The 14,771-nt window shown below is 42.7% G+C and overlaps 1 protein-coding gene across 1 annotated transcript in view; it reads right to left on the bottom strand.

Moving 5' to 3' along the window:
* EPHA6 (EPH receptor A6) overlaps nt 1-14,771 on the bottom strand; it is an 814,401-nt gene that overhangs the window by 409,979 nt on the left and 389,651 nt on the right. Inside the window, exon 4 of the mRNA XM_063448791.1 lies at nt 539-694. Coding sequence (XP_063304861.1) covers nt 539-694 — 156 coding nt within the window. The remainder of the gene's footprint in view (nt 1-538; nt 695-14,771) is intronic.

Below are 14,771 nucleotides of genomic sequence, written 5' to 3'. Positions count from 1 at the left end.
TAGTGGTAACTTCACTGGCCACTCCTCAGATGGCTGTTAGAGATCCTTCCTGGGCAGTGCTGCACAGAATAGACAAAAATAATGTAATTTCAAATTAATTATGCCGTTGATCTTAAAGTAGTGGTTTCCAACACAGTCCTCAAAGCAGCCCTGTCAGTCCAGGATTTAGAGATTACCCAGTTTTGTCAAGGTACGTTTTTCTCATTCTAAAAACACCTGAAGGTGTCCAAAAGATAGATCCCCAGATGTTGCTGAACTACAACTCCCTTGATGCTTTGCATGCATTTGGAATGCCTTTAGAATGGCAAAGCATCATGGAAGCTGTAGTTTTGAAACACCTTTTGGGCACTCCTGCCTTAGACACAGCTGGGTAATCCCTAAATCCTGGACTGGTAGGAGTGCCTGGAGGACTAGTTTGGAAACCGCTTTTATTTCTTTCTTTTTTTTTATTCTTGAAGTCTAATTTTTTTTTTTTTTTTTATTTCAATGTGATACCAGTTGAATTATATGTCAAAAGAGAATTTCAAAGTTTACTTACTTGTACAGGCCATGGCCGGAGGATCCTTGTCCGCTCTGAAGTAACCTTTCTCGCACTGGCAGACAGTTGTTGCCTCAACGTAAGTAAAACTGTGCGGGGGACACTTAGAGCATTTGATATTTCCAGCAAATGCTTTATAAAATCCTGGTCGGCATGCTGCAAAATAAGATAAAATAGAACTTTCTTATAATTTATAACTGCATTAAATAGCTCAATTTATAGTTACTTCATGAAAGTTAGTGGAACATTTCTCAACATAAACTGTTGATCTTAAAGGGCCACTATAGGCGCCAAGACCTTTTCATCTCAATGAAGTGATCTGGGTGCTGAGGTCCTGTCCTATTAGTTCAGCATTGTAAAATATTGATGTTTTGTATACAATAATACAATAATGTTTTCATTGCAGCGTTAAACACACCTCTCATGGCTGTCTTTCTGACAGCCACTAGAGGGTGCTACCCCTACAATAACCAAGTTTGACAAGGTTATGTGACATTTGATGTGGGGCATCATCAAATGCTGATGACGTTGAGGTAGCCTGCCGAACTATGTCGCTGGAGGTGAAGCAGGTGGCTTCACGGAGTGAGTCTCAGCACTGGAAAAAAAAGATAAGCAAATGTATTATTTCAATTAGTTTAATTTGATTTACAGGGGACCTGAATCTAAATCAGGGTAATAACACTTTATCATTAGGCTTACATGTAAATACACCTTTAAAAGTTAGACAGGCCACGTTCTGTCTAATATGACACCATTGGCTTCACAGCTATGCAGATCAAGTTGTCATTTGAAACTCACATGCTTTGCTTTAACAGGATTATTTACTACATAATGGATTGTCAGTAAATTCGAGGTGAAATTCAAATTTAAGGCCAAAATAGCTGATTCTGAAAAAATTTGGAGACAGCTGTGCTTTTACTTTCAGTTTAGCTATCGTGGTCTAAAATGTTAAATTCACGATCATTCTCACGTTAGTGAAATATGAGCTATATTACATATTAACAGCGTTAGGTTTACTTTTGCAAGATTAGATTAACATTCCTATTACACTAACATTCCCTTCAACACAGAAATAATTTAATAGAGGCCTTACTTGTGGATAAGACTTTATTATCCCTTTAAAACCATCATTCTGCCTTTAGAAGTGAAAACAAAATCCTGGTTAGACACTCTGTGTAAGCTCTATCTGACCTTAGGCTAGTCACTTTATCTCTCTGTACCTCAGACAGCACAATTAGATTGTAAATCCTTGCAGGCAGAAGTTTATTACATCTGTTTTTCTACAGTGACAGTAAATAATTGTTGAAATTATAATTCTGGATTTGAGCCAGCCTTAATCTAGAATGTCTGGAGTAAGGGACATTCCGACATGTCTGTCATTGATATTCTATTTCAATCCAAAAATGGCACTGTTCTAATAATAATAAGTAACATAAGTAATAATGTTCATGCTTTTAAAAACTTTTAATGACAGTTGAAACATTTTATTGCAATCATTTTTCAAAAGTCTGGAGCTATTATGAATCGTAGATATGATCAATAAATATCCATATCACACATTAATACATACCTCTCAAGTGGTATGAGGGTCAGTCCCTATTTTGGGCCCAAGTCCATTTGTCCCTCTTTTCTAGGAGCTCCATATTGTCAATGTGTCTCAGTGTATAACAGAGCTCCACAGTAATAATAATCCCAGTAATGTGTCTCAGTGTATAACAGAGCTCCACAGTAATAATAATCCCAGTAATGTGTCTCAGTGTATAACAGAGCTCCACAGTAATAATACTCAAAGTAATGTGTCTTTAAACTACAATAAATGTGTTTGGAAATCAGTCTGTGTAAATAAGATACATTCATCTAAATTACATTTTAGTTGCAAAATATTTATTATTAAGTCACCTAAAAGTTAAAAGAATAGTCCTGCCCCTGGCCCCACCCCTCACACCACTTACACCCCTAAAATTACAATGTCCCTACTTGTCCATGTGAAATAGTGGATGATATATTAATAGATCACATGCATTATATTGTTTTCACTTATAGGTGGATCTGCTGTGAACAGTAAGGTAAAAAATTTGAATATTCCCACATGGCTAACCAAATCTGTGCATGAATTTAATTACATGTGCAAAGTCTTTTAAAGGGATACTATAGTGCCAGAAATACAAACTGTATTCCTGGCACTAAAGTTCCCTCTGCCTCCCCCTTCCCTCGCGTTAAAACCCCTTAATTTACTTTGCTTATCCCAGTAGCCTATGTCCCTCGGTGCTGCATTGTGACTCCGCCTCCTCCAATTTCCTGTGACTTGCAGGCACTAATGCACATTCGCGGGAAGTACAGTAGCCCTCCGCATAGGAAAGCATTGTATGAATGCTTTCCTATAGGGAAAAATCTGACGCTGGATATCCTCATGCAGAGCTTAGGGATGTCCAGTGTCAGGTACCGGACCAAAGATCTGTTTCGAACCAGGAAGCGCCTCCAGTGACTGTGTGGTAGACAGCCACTGGAGGCCGACATGGTGCTGCAATGTAAACATTTCAGTTTCTCTGGACTAAGTGCAGGTTATCAGCTCTTTAGTAACTAACTGATCTGAAAATATTTCTTAAAGACATCAGCCAATGGTAATGAGAATAATTGAAATTTTAAAGCAGCTTTAACTGCAGAAAATGTACTCATTAACTGTCTAAACATTATTTTCTCTGTAATGTTACTAGTAGTGAATCATCTATTCCACTGAATATAGCAAAAGATTTTGGAGGTAAAAGTTGTGTGAAAGCCAGGTGGATTCCTCCCTGCATTGCCACTTATTGTAGACTGGCCAGATGGGAAGGTATCAGAGAATTTCCTCTGCCTGGTTCTTTTGGAACTCGGGGCAGTGTGCAGTTAGCACAGGGTGTTTTATCCCCACCTCTCTGGCCTGTCACTATATGCTGCTTGGATCTCCAACTACAGATCTGGTAGAGAAATAAGTAGAAAAAAAATCTGTGTAGATTTGGAATCCAGACCAGATTCCTATTGGGCTGAACACCCCACCCATCCACTATGGGTGTCCTTTGGAGGTGTCGACAGGAAAGCTTTAATTGAGGAGTCTCTTGAAGCAGTTTATACTGCAAGTAAGTATTGCAAGTAAATCTCCATTGTTAAAATTAGTGGAGGGCCCACCGATATTGGGAAACTGTGACGTAGTGGTGGACTTAACACAATATGGCCATATGGTAGAACTGAATCAACCTATTTATTTGCTAACGTAGGTGATTTTAAATAGCCTTGTTAAATGTAAAACTGTGTTTTTGTTTGTGAGTGCACTGTTTCTTTAAGTGTATTTTGTAGCAGAATATGCAGAGCCTCATCTTCTGCGGTCTTGCTTGGCCATGTTTCAATATTTGTAGGTAGGCATATCGGAAGCCACATAGTGGGCTAGGGAAGAGGGTATGCAATGTCATTTTGGGAATAAGGAAGAGGGTTTGAGAAGAAACACTTTGCAATGTTTTGTCTATGATTAAGGCTTCATAGCCAAAACGTTACACAGTTGTGGTGTCTCTCCCACAATAAATTAATCTTCATTGACAGTTTGTGTTGCCCAGCCTTTTTTTTTATTCTGTTCAAGATAGGTAAGTAGGCTGGAGTAAAACACTAAAGGGTAAGAGGGTCTAGAGAGATACACAAGGGGTGTATACATGAGTTGGAGAGAGACATTGGCAGGGTTGTGCAGAGACACAAAAAGTACAATTCCATGGGGAGAGTGCCAACAAACAATTCTACTCTAGGTGCCATATATGCTAGTTTGCTTCGGAACCTGATGAATTATCATGGAGTGTTACATATGTATAAATGTCTAGTTTACACAGTATATTGCTTGTTTGTTCAAAATATTAGTTAATTGATTGTTTGCAATTAAATTGTAGTGTGAAAATATACACAAAGTAGCAGAGAGATGGACAGCTAGACCACTAACACGTTCTGAAGTTGTGCAACTATTTGCTATAAAGTTTTAATATGTTGTGTCATTTCAGGTTTACCCAAATCAATCATTTAAATTACTTACTGCCAATTATAGCTGATAATTATGCAGAGGATACTGAAGTTCAATTCCAGCTCATCTTTCAATTAGCGATTTTCTTTTCTTTTGATAGACACACATTATCTCTCTGTTCTCTAAGATTATTATCATAAAAATTCCAGTTTTAAAATGTTAATGCAGAATAAAGAAGCACTTAACGAAAACACGTGTTATGACCTTTGTATTGTATGGCTCTTCTTGGAATGACATTCTGGCATTTATGGTTTGCAAAAACTAAGTCTAAAGTGATATTATAAAGATTATATAATATATAAATATTATTATAACTAAATGTATGTACAGTGGGACCTTGGTTTCCAAATTTAATGCTTTCTCTGGGACGTTTCTTATTGCAAAAAAATTGTTAATCGAAACGTGGTTTCCCATACGAATGCATTGAAAAGCAATTAATCCGTTCTGGAGGTCAGAAAAAATGTCAAAATGAGCCGGCATGGAAACCAACCCACAATGCAGAACACACAATAAAAGGCATGCAAACGACGAAGCTCAGCTCCCTACCTTTCCACAGCTTGTGAAATGCACCAAAAAGTCCCAAAACAACTGCAAACAATTTCCAGAATGGCTCCAAAACTCAATTCAAAAGCCGCTCCAACACCTCCACACTCGACGCCACATGCTACCCACAGGCTCCAGCATGCAGGGGGCGGCGATATAAACCTCCCAGGTGCAATGCATCCTGGGAAACTTGCTTTGTATTGTGAAAAAAAATTGTAAACCGAGGCATTATTTTCAATGGATTTTCATTTGTAAACTGAAAATTATGTTAACTAAGGCGTTTGTAAACCGAGGTCCTACTGTATTAAAATAGCAGGCATATCATGTAGGGTGCAAACAGTGGCCCTAAAGGTTCATTCATTAGATAGTAAAGATAAAATGCTTTAATGAATATAGACATATAGCTTTTACAAATTGATATAACAATTGTAAAATAGTTTTAACTATTATGCATGGCTTGCATAAGAGATAACTAGTTAATCCTAAAGGGACACTGTAGTCACCAGAACTATTACAGCTTGGTAAATGGTTTTCAATGTAATCACTGCCTTTTCAGAGAAACGGCTCTGTTTACTTTACTTTACTGCTCAGGAACACCTTTAGTGGAAGTCACTCAGACGGCCACTAGAGGTGCTTCCTGTGTCAGTGCTGTGCAATGTGCAGCACTGGTGATGGATTTCAGAGCCTCCACACTGCAAGGAGGTGCTGAATGTTCCCCTATAGTGATGCTTTGATTCAAAACATCTCTATGAGGAGATGCTGATTGGCGCAGCATTGCATGTGCAATAGCCTCTTAATGCTTTCCTATGGAAAAACATTGAATTGGCTGAGATCATCAAAACTGATGATCTCAGCCATGGAGGCGGACTCACACAGGGTCAGTTGTGACAAGAAGGCATAGCATGGGGAAAAAGGTGAGTACAATTACCTTTTCATTAGTCTGAAGGGGGGGGGGGGGCTTGGGATCTAAACAGTCACATAGACACTTCAGTGTTAGCTATAGTGTTGCTTTACTATAATAAATAATATTAACAATTGTAGCATTTTTTAAAAGCAGATATTGCCATTGAAATACGGTTTTATGATTACAAAACCTAAAAACATCTTATCTGTGCATTGTCCAAAATCACTATGCAGATTTTTCCTCTCACTCCAACAACCATTAAAGTGTAAGCTCACCTGTCAACGTTAAGGCAAATAGGTGAGTCCTACACTAACAATTCACCTTCTGCTTTCAACTTGAAAGAAAATTCTCCGTAAAGCACAGTTTATGATCCTTTCAATGTAATTAACTGTTAATAGGGCAGACATGGGGCTAGCGGCAGCATTGTAACATGACTGTGAAATACAAAAGCGAATGAAAAAGCAAATCAAGCACACAGACATTTTATATGTGTTCTGTATTTTAGCACTGAACGCTTTTAACTGCTTTTATGCTTTTTTATATTTTCTTTTTATGTTTGAATTGCACATTATACCACAAGGCAGTTAAAATACTGAATGGGATTACATGCTGCAACTTAACAATTTAAAACTCTGTTAGGTAAGAGACTGGTATTTCTAACGGCGTCAAGAAAATATTTCAAGGCATTTATGTTCCAAAGTCTACTTCTCACCTTTAATAATCAGGTTCATTCTGCTAGTGTTACATATTGTGGTGATCCATAGTTTTCTCAATTTAAAGGACCTGTTGCTTTTATCTTTTCAAAATGATGAACCTTCGTGCCTTAAAATGTGATTCAGAAAGTGTGTACCTGTATGCATGCATAATGTTGTGTATTCTGTCCATTCCATAACCAACAGTTGGGAGTATTTGGATTAGTATGTATGTTGCTGAAATGTTATATTCCACTATGAAGTTTACATCGAGATAACTTGTATCCCCGCTTTCTCTCCTGAGTCCCCTCCAGCTAATTATTTATTTCTCTCTTTTACCCGTTAATCTATTTTCTTTCTTTCCCAGATAGATTATTGTGGCGAAACTGACCTCGCCACGTGTCCTTGGAGGGGGCTGATTGCCCACCTCTTGCCTTTGGACTATGGACCAGACTTTATGGGAATGTGATACCCCAGATAGCCATACCATGGAGCCTATTCATATAATGAAAGACTATGGGAAAGACTTTAGCTCCATGGCAATTGTACTGTGTGAGTAGGATCTGCGCGCTATTCGGTAGTTTTGTGCGTGCAGATCCCAGCTATCTGGGGATAGGTGAAATGTCTGTGTGTTATGTGTAAATGTGACTTTATGTATTTTAAAGTGTTTTATGTCGTTTTGCAACCATGTGGTTAATGGAGTCTGCCTTTAGTCCTGGGTAATTGGATTACTTCTCCAATTAACTCCAGGGCAGAAGGGAGGAAACCAGGGTGCATTGTGGGGATGTTTTTCTGCCAGCCAGAAAGGAACAGAAGATACTTTTAGTAACTTTTGAACCCCTGGTCGGATTCATGCCATTTTTTAATATGTTGTTCCCCTGAATGGATTGATTGTGGATATGTATTTTTATGTGAATGTGATGTATGGTTTTAAAGTTATGAAAGTTGTGTTAAAGTATATTTTATACTGTATGCATAATGGGATTATGTGTCACACTAAGGGGAGGGGATGTGTGGGAGGTAACATCTATGTCATTGGTTCTTTTATGCCTCCCCCTGGGTGTGGCCTGTATGTGTGAGTTGGAAATAAAAGCCAGGCTGGATGAGCCAGTCCAGAGTTCCTGTTTTACCCTCAAAGTGATGTGTCGTCTCATTATTGGGGGGGAGGATTTATTGCATGCTGTTCCAGTTGACTGCTAGGAGTGCAAGCCTATTCGTATGGTTCCTATTCAACGATCTACAGCATTCCTATGCTTGAGAAGGTTCATATGCTGCATCGGTTCGGTGATTTTGGTGTCTGCCAGAGTGCTTGGAGTCCTCAGGAAGCACTAGGAGCATCCATTAATGGAGGTACCAAGTCGGGGTGCCAGGTGATCCGTTACATTGGTGGCAAGCGGTGGGATGGCGTCCTAGTGCGAGGTAAAGCAGCTCGGAGACACAGTTCGTTTGGATTATAAAGGGAGGGCGACGCTAGTGTTCATACAGCGTCCCTGTTTACAAAAAGATTTGGGAAAATGGGGTTCGTAAACCCCTGGGCAACACACACACCTGAGGAAGAGAGTGAATTAGAATGGAGAGATAATGCCCGGAAAGAATTATGGTACGATGCCCTGGAGGAAGTCCAGTATCAACGGCAGCAGCGCCTTCCTGGTGTCGCATACCAGTTGGAGGAACAAATGGCCTGGCGGATGCCGCTTCTGGGAGACCAACCCGGAGGGCAGCGGGTAAGACAACTTGAATACCTGGTGGAAAGGGAACTGAGCCTGGACGCCTCATACCGGGAACTGTGGTGGTGCACTGTCCAGCCAGAGACGTGGAGGGCAGAGGGCATCCAGCCAGAGGGGGAGAATTACACAAGCCCTGGCCTGTTGTGGAAAGCCTTAGTGGAGGATGTCGACTTCGGCAGTCCAGCAGAGTCACGGTACTGGGCTATCTTTCATTACCGAGGTGAGATGATACAGGGCCCGAGATCTATTGGACTGGGAGAAGACCTCCGCCGTTTCGCTGCCATGGAACGAGAGCTGGAGATGGACTATGTAGAACTATTAAATTCCTGCCAGCCGCAGAGCAGGGACGCAGACCGGGAAAACTGGGTGGCAGACCCAGACCTAGCCTATAGCTGGGAAAACGCGGCAGAGGTACCCCCTGCTTCACTACCAGTTGCAGAAGTAGGGGACCTCATAGACTGGTCCTGGAGAGACCCACAGATGGAAGGTGGAGTTGGGATCGAGGTCTCTCTACCGGCCCTACAGGGATGCTGGGCAGTCGGCCCAGATCCCCAGCGGCAGGTTGCAGTTCAGAGAGAGGAGCTTGTTACACCCTCTCTCCAGCGGCAGCCTAACCCACCAAGGGGAGACCGTAAGCCCCACACGAGCGCAGATGGGACCGTGGTCTCTGCGCCCAAGTTACAGGGAGCTGAAGGAGCCGTCCTCCTTCCCCAGCGGCAGTGTGATTTGTTGGGAATTGGGAGCCCGGTCTCCATTCCCCAGCGGCAGAGTATCCAGCAGGGAATAGAGAGCCCAGCCCCCTTTCCCCCACAGCAGGACTCTGTGCTGTCTCGGTCTCCCTCCGCAGAGACGGGAAGTATGCATGGGAGAGGAGATTGTTACCACCTCTCCCCAGCGGCGGATCATTAATGTACAGGGAATAGAGAGCCCAGTCTCCATTCCCCAGCGGCAGAGTGTTCTAATGGGAGAGGAGATGGTTACCACCTCTCCCCAGCGGCAGCTTAATGTACCAGGGGGAGACTGTAAGCCCCACACCTGTGCAGATGGGACCGTGGTCTCTGCACTTCCAGCACAGGGAGTAGGGACGGTCGGTCCTGCCCCCCCACAACAGGGCTGTTTAGCCAAAGGGGAGACAGTCTGTCTCCAGCAGCAGAGCTGTGTAACTAAAGGGGAGACAGTCGGTCTCCAGCAGCAGAGTTGTGTAACTCAAGGGGAGACAGTCGGTCTCCAGCAGCAGAGCGGTGTAACTCAAGGGGAGACAGTCGGTCTCCAGCAGCAGAGCGGTGTATTTAAAGGGGGGACAGTCTGTCTCCAGCAGCAGAGCTGTGTAACTAAAGGGGAGACAGTCTGTCTCCAGCAGCAGAGCTGTGTAACTCAAGGGGAGACAGTCGGTCTCCAGCAGCAGAGCGGTGTATTTAAAGGGGAGACAGTCGGTCTCCAGCAACCAGGCTCCAACCAGACTACTCCCGTGGTAGTGCTGGCAACAGGACAGAGTACCGCTGGTCTCTTCCCCCTCAGCAACCTACCAAGGCAGCCTACCAGTCCCCCACACAGCCGTGGTGAGGCACCTGAACCTGGACAAGATTCTCCCTCACCCAGGTGTAGTAACTGTTTATTGTGGGTGGGCTGCTCTGCTGTTTCTGTCTTGTGGGTGGGCTGCTGGACTAACAAGGGCACTGACCGGCAGGAGGTCAAGTACCCTGTTAGTCTGGGGGGTGAAGGGGAGAAGTGTGGCGAAACTGACACAATTGTATCAATACTGATACAATTATATCCTCAAACTTTTTCCGCACCTGCCTATTCACAGTTTAGCCATTCTTTTCAGCCATTTTTTTATCGCTCCTGCCTACCCTTCATTGTTATCCCTATTATCATTTATCGTTCTTTTGATTTCTCTACCCATTTAATTTTCCACTAGTCCTTTAACTCTCACACCAGACAACAGCTCTGCTCTGGATTTGCAGAGTTTTGAAGATTTCAGACAGAAAAATCACAAAAAATTAATTACCTGCATAATATTTTGATAAATACTTAGTTTATACTTTTCTGATACGTGGAGAATAAATGCTTGCAAATCTCAACTACATATCCATATGCAAACTACTCAATCTAAACCAGTGACGGCTGGTGAAGTTTTAAGATAATGTGGCACCAGACTCCTCCCTCAGAGTATTACTCCTCCCTATACGGTACAGAGGTACTCATACAATGCAATAAAACAAGCTGGGCACAACATAAGATATATATAAAATACATAGAGCTGAGTACACTGCAGAGATAACCATACCACAAGCAGAATTGAGAAACATAGATAGAATACACAGAGCTGGGCACAATAAAAAGATACTAATAACTATCCAACACAGCCAGGATCACTGTGAATGTATTACGAAGAGCTAATACAGAGATACCTACACTGTACAATGTCTCCATATAATGCTCCAGCTCTCACTCTCTACCTATCTTCCTACCCCTTTCATAGCACTCCCTCTCATGATCTTCAGTAGTGTTCCTGCTATGGTAACTTTATGATAATGGCTGTGCTCTCCCGGTGCTACTTCCAAGATGGCTTCTTGTGTCTCTCTTTTGTGGGCATTGTAACCCTACTCCCTGGTGCACTCAGCCAATAATGGCCTTTGAATGGCGTTACCAATAGCATACCTCCCCTCATGAGCAAATGGCTCTTATTCTCAAATGGCAACTCAATGGAAATTCCTCAAACCTTCTTTAAGGAGACTAGGCATGTGCAAAACCTGCTGAAACAGGGCAGATTTCAAATTTAGACCCAGTTTGCTTACGTGTCTAGATACTCTCAAGTAGGCTTCTCCAAACAGCTGGGATGGTGTCTTTTACCGAAGTAAAAGTATTTAACTTGAACACAATGGATTTAGCTTTATACAGAAAACTATTTTTCTTGTCCAAAACAACATGTTAATCTGAAAGTGATCAGCTGTTACAATTCATGGACTATAAACCGTTTCAAAACACTGCTTTAATTACAGGAGCTTGGGAAAAAATACAATCTAAACAATAAAATCTGGTGAATTAAAATCCAAATCTGCATAATCTAGGCCAATATAGCCAAGTTGGAATAATCTTTATTTTACTAATTTTTCAGTAATCCATTTTTTTTTTTTTTTTAAAATAGATATGTTAGGGTGAGACGGTATTTTTTTCCAACTTGCATTATTGTAGCCACAATGAACTCATTGTATTCACCATTCATTTAACTCCTTTACTCCCAAGCACTTTTTGATAAAAAAAAAAAAACACATATTCACGTAACATTTATTTGAAGCAAAGGATGCAGAGCAAGCATATTAACATACCATAACAGAACATTTGGTTTATAAATTGCTTTTGCATGCAAACTTTAACATTTAAATTGTAAATTAGCACAGTTTTTATTATTCTCGTACTCTTATTCGTTTAGTCTTTATAAAAAAAATATTTGGCAAATGGACAGTTTTAGACAGTATATGGTGTGCTTTATCTTGCAATATTTTACATAGGATCTGCAATGTGACACAAATGGATAAACAAAAAGGGTCAGATAACTTGCTTATAGGTATTTGTAACAAATCTAAAGACATTGGTAGCACAACGGTTTACTGAAAATGAGAAATAGAATGTTTGCATTTTAGCATAATGCCCACATACAGTAAATGTTACAGGTATTATATCCAGTGATGTATTTTGGTTTTGTGCTGCCCTAGGCATAACTAAACCTGGGCACCCCCCTAATCTAAAGTTGCCACACCCCTTCCTGTCAAGGCCACACCTCTGTCTTATTAAGAACCCACCCCTTCCTCTTTAGACTCCACCTTTTCCTACTGATTTTAAGTAAATACTATAGTGCAATGAAAACAAAGCTGTTCCCTATAGTGCTTCTCTTCCTGGTGCCCCCCCCCCCTACCCCCCCCCCCCCCACACACACACTCCCCCCCACACACACTCGGCACTGAAGGGGATAAAGCCCCTTCAGTCACTTACCTGAATCCAGTGCCGATATCCCTCAGCACTTGGTCAGGCTCCCCATAGGAAAGTATTGTATTAATTATTTCCTATGGGGATTTAGCAGACACTGGATGTCCTCATGCATAGGTGGAGTTAACCCCTCCAGGTAATTATTGCAGTTTCTGAGAAACTGCAATCATTACACTTGCCAAGTTTAGGGGACTGGGACACTGCACCCAGACTACTTCAATAAACTGAAGTGTTCTGAGTGCCTATAGTGTCCCTTTAAGCACACACTCTGACAGACACACACACATTCACTGACAGACACACTGGCAGATACACACTGACAGTCACACACAAATATACTCAATGACAAACACACAGACCTCACTGACAGACACAGACTAATTGATTTGACACGCACACATTCACTGACGCACTCTGATTCATTGACAGACACACACATTGACAGACACTCATTGACAGACATATAGTCACAGACACACACATACACTCACAGACACACACACACATACACTCACAGACACACATACACTCACAAATTATTAATATTATTTTAATAAAAAAAATTTCACCCAGCCTTCCTACCTGTCGTTGTGGGTCAAGTGAGGTGGGCGGCTCTATTGGCATCAGAGGCAGCAAGGGAGCTGTGATCTCTCTGCTCTGTACTCTAGTGCCTCTACTGATGTTGGGAGCCGGAATGACGTCATATTCTGGCTCCCGTGGCATCAGCAAACGGCACACAAGGGAGCAGAGCATGAAAGATCACAGCTCTGATGCCAATAAAGCAGCACACCAGGGGGGTCCATAAGTTTGCCTGCAGGTCCGCTCTTTGTCCCCTCCCATGATGGGGGGAACACCGGGACATCTGAGTTGGCATTTGGGGGTGGCATTTTTTGCCGCCCTCTGGTTAGTGCTGCCCAAGACATACGTCCACTTTGCCTTGGGCTAAAAACAACTCTGATTATATCAGTGACTAGTGGCTTCTGTCAGATAATCATTTCTCTGTATGCTGGTAATTATAATTATAGTATAAATGAGGATGAGGAAGACTTTATAGACTGGATTTCAAATACATGAAAATAAAACCTTTGTATGCTTGATTTGGGTAATGAAGGGATTAATTCACCACAACCCATTGTTTAGTGAAACAAACCCAAGGAACAGATTTGTGCTTTGTTACAGCGTTCTATGCCACCCGCATTAAATGAGCTTAAAAACTGGTTTGAGGTCTCTGTGGATCACAATACGTACCTTTTGCCTCTCACAGCAATCCCGTTTGGGAGGATTGCCTGACAACCCAGGCAGTCCATCTGCCCTCTGGGCCATGTGATCACAATGACATTGTGATCAGTGGCGGCTCTAGACTTTATGAGGCCTTAGGCGAAACTCAAACAAGAGGCCCCCACTAACACTCATAGTAAAAAACCTATAGCGGTTGCATCGTGTGTATAATGAGCTGTAGTTATAATGTGATAGGGTGAGTTTGAAAGAGCGAGGGCTGGTAATTGTGGTATGGATGGAGAGGGTGAGAGCGACAAGATTAGGAGAGGTTAATGTGAGCGAGGCTGGGTGAAGGGGGCATGACAGCATGTGGGGGGTTGGCTGTATGTGTGTGGAATTCTGATGGCGGGTAGGTGAGAGTGTGGGAGGCAGTATTGGAAAGGTTGACAGTGTGTGCAATAGCAGTGTGTGGGAGGAGTGACTGTATGTATTGGTGTTGGGGGCTGACAATATGGGGTGCAAGTGCGTGAAAGGGTAACAGGATGAGGGAGCAGTGTGGAGGAATGTGACAGTTTAGGGGGCAGGGTGTGAGTGGGTGACAGTGAGGAGGAAGATGACAGTGTGGGGTGGCAGTGTGGAGGATGGTGACAGTGTGGGGGGCAGTGTGTGACAGTGTGGGGGGACAGGGTGTGTTACAGTGTGGGAGGGCAAGGTGTGTGGGACTCAGTGTAGAGAGGGCAGGGTGTGCATGACAGTGTAGGGGGACAGGGTGTGTGACAGTGTAGGGGGGCAGTGTGTGTGAGAAACTGTGGGGGCAGAGTGTGTGAGAGACAGTGTAGGGGGGCAGAGTTTGTGGTGGTCATTGTGGGTGGCAGGGTATGTGGGAGGTAGGTTATGTGCTGGTCAGTGTGGAGGGCAGGTTATGTGGGGGTCATTGTGGGGGTCAGGGTATGTGGTGGTCAATATGGGGGACAGTGTCTGTGGTGGTCAGTGTGATAGTGTGGGGGCAGTGTATGTGGTGGTCAGTGTGGGGGTCAGGGTATGTGGGGTACAATGTCTGTGGCGGTTAGTGTGGGGGGCAGTGTATGTGGTGGTCAGTGTGGGGGTCAGGGTATGTGGGGTACAATGT

Source organism: Pelobates fuscus, chromosome 1 (assembly GCF_036172605.1).
Source record: "Pelobates fuscus isolate aPelFus1 chromosome 1, aPelFus1.pri, whole genome shotgun sequence".
In the NCBI taxonomy this organism is placed as follows: Eukaryota; Metazoa; Chordata; class Amphibia; order Anura; family Pelobatidae; genus Pelobates; species Pelobates fuscus.
Note: the sequence above shows the minus strand (reverse complement) of the source record. Positions and strands in the feature narration are given on the sequence as shown.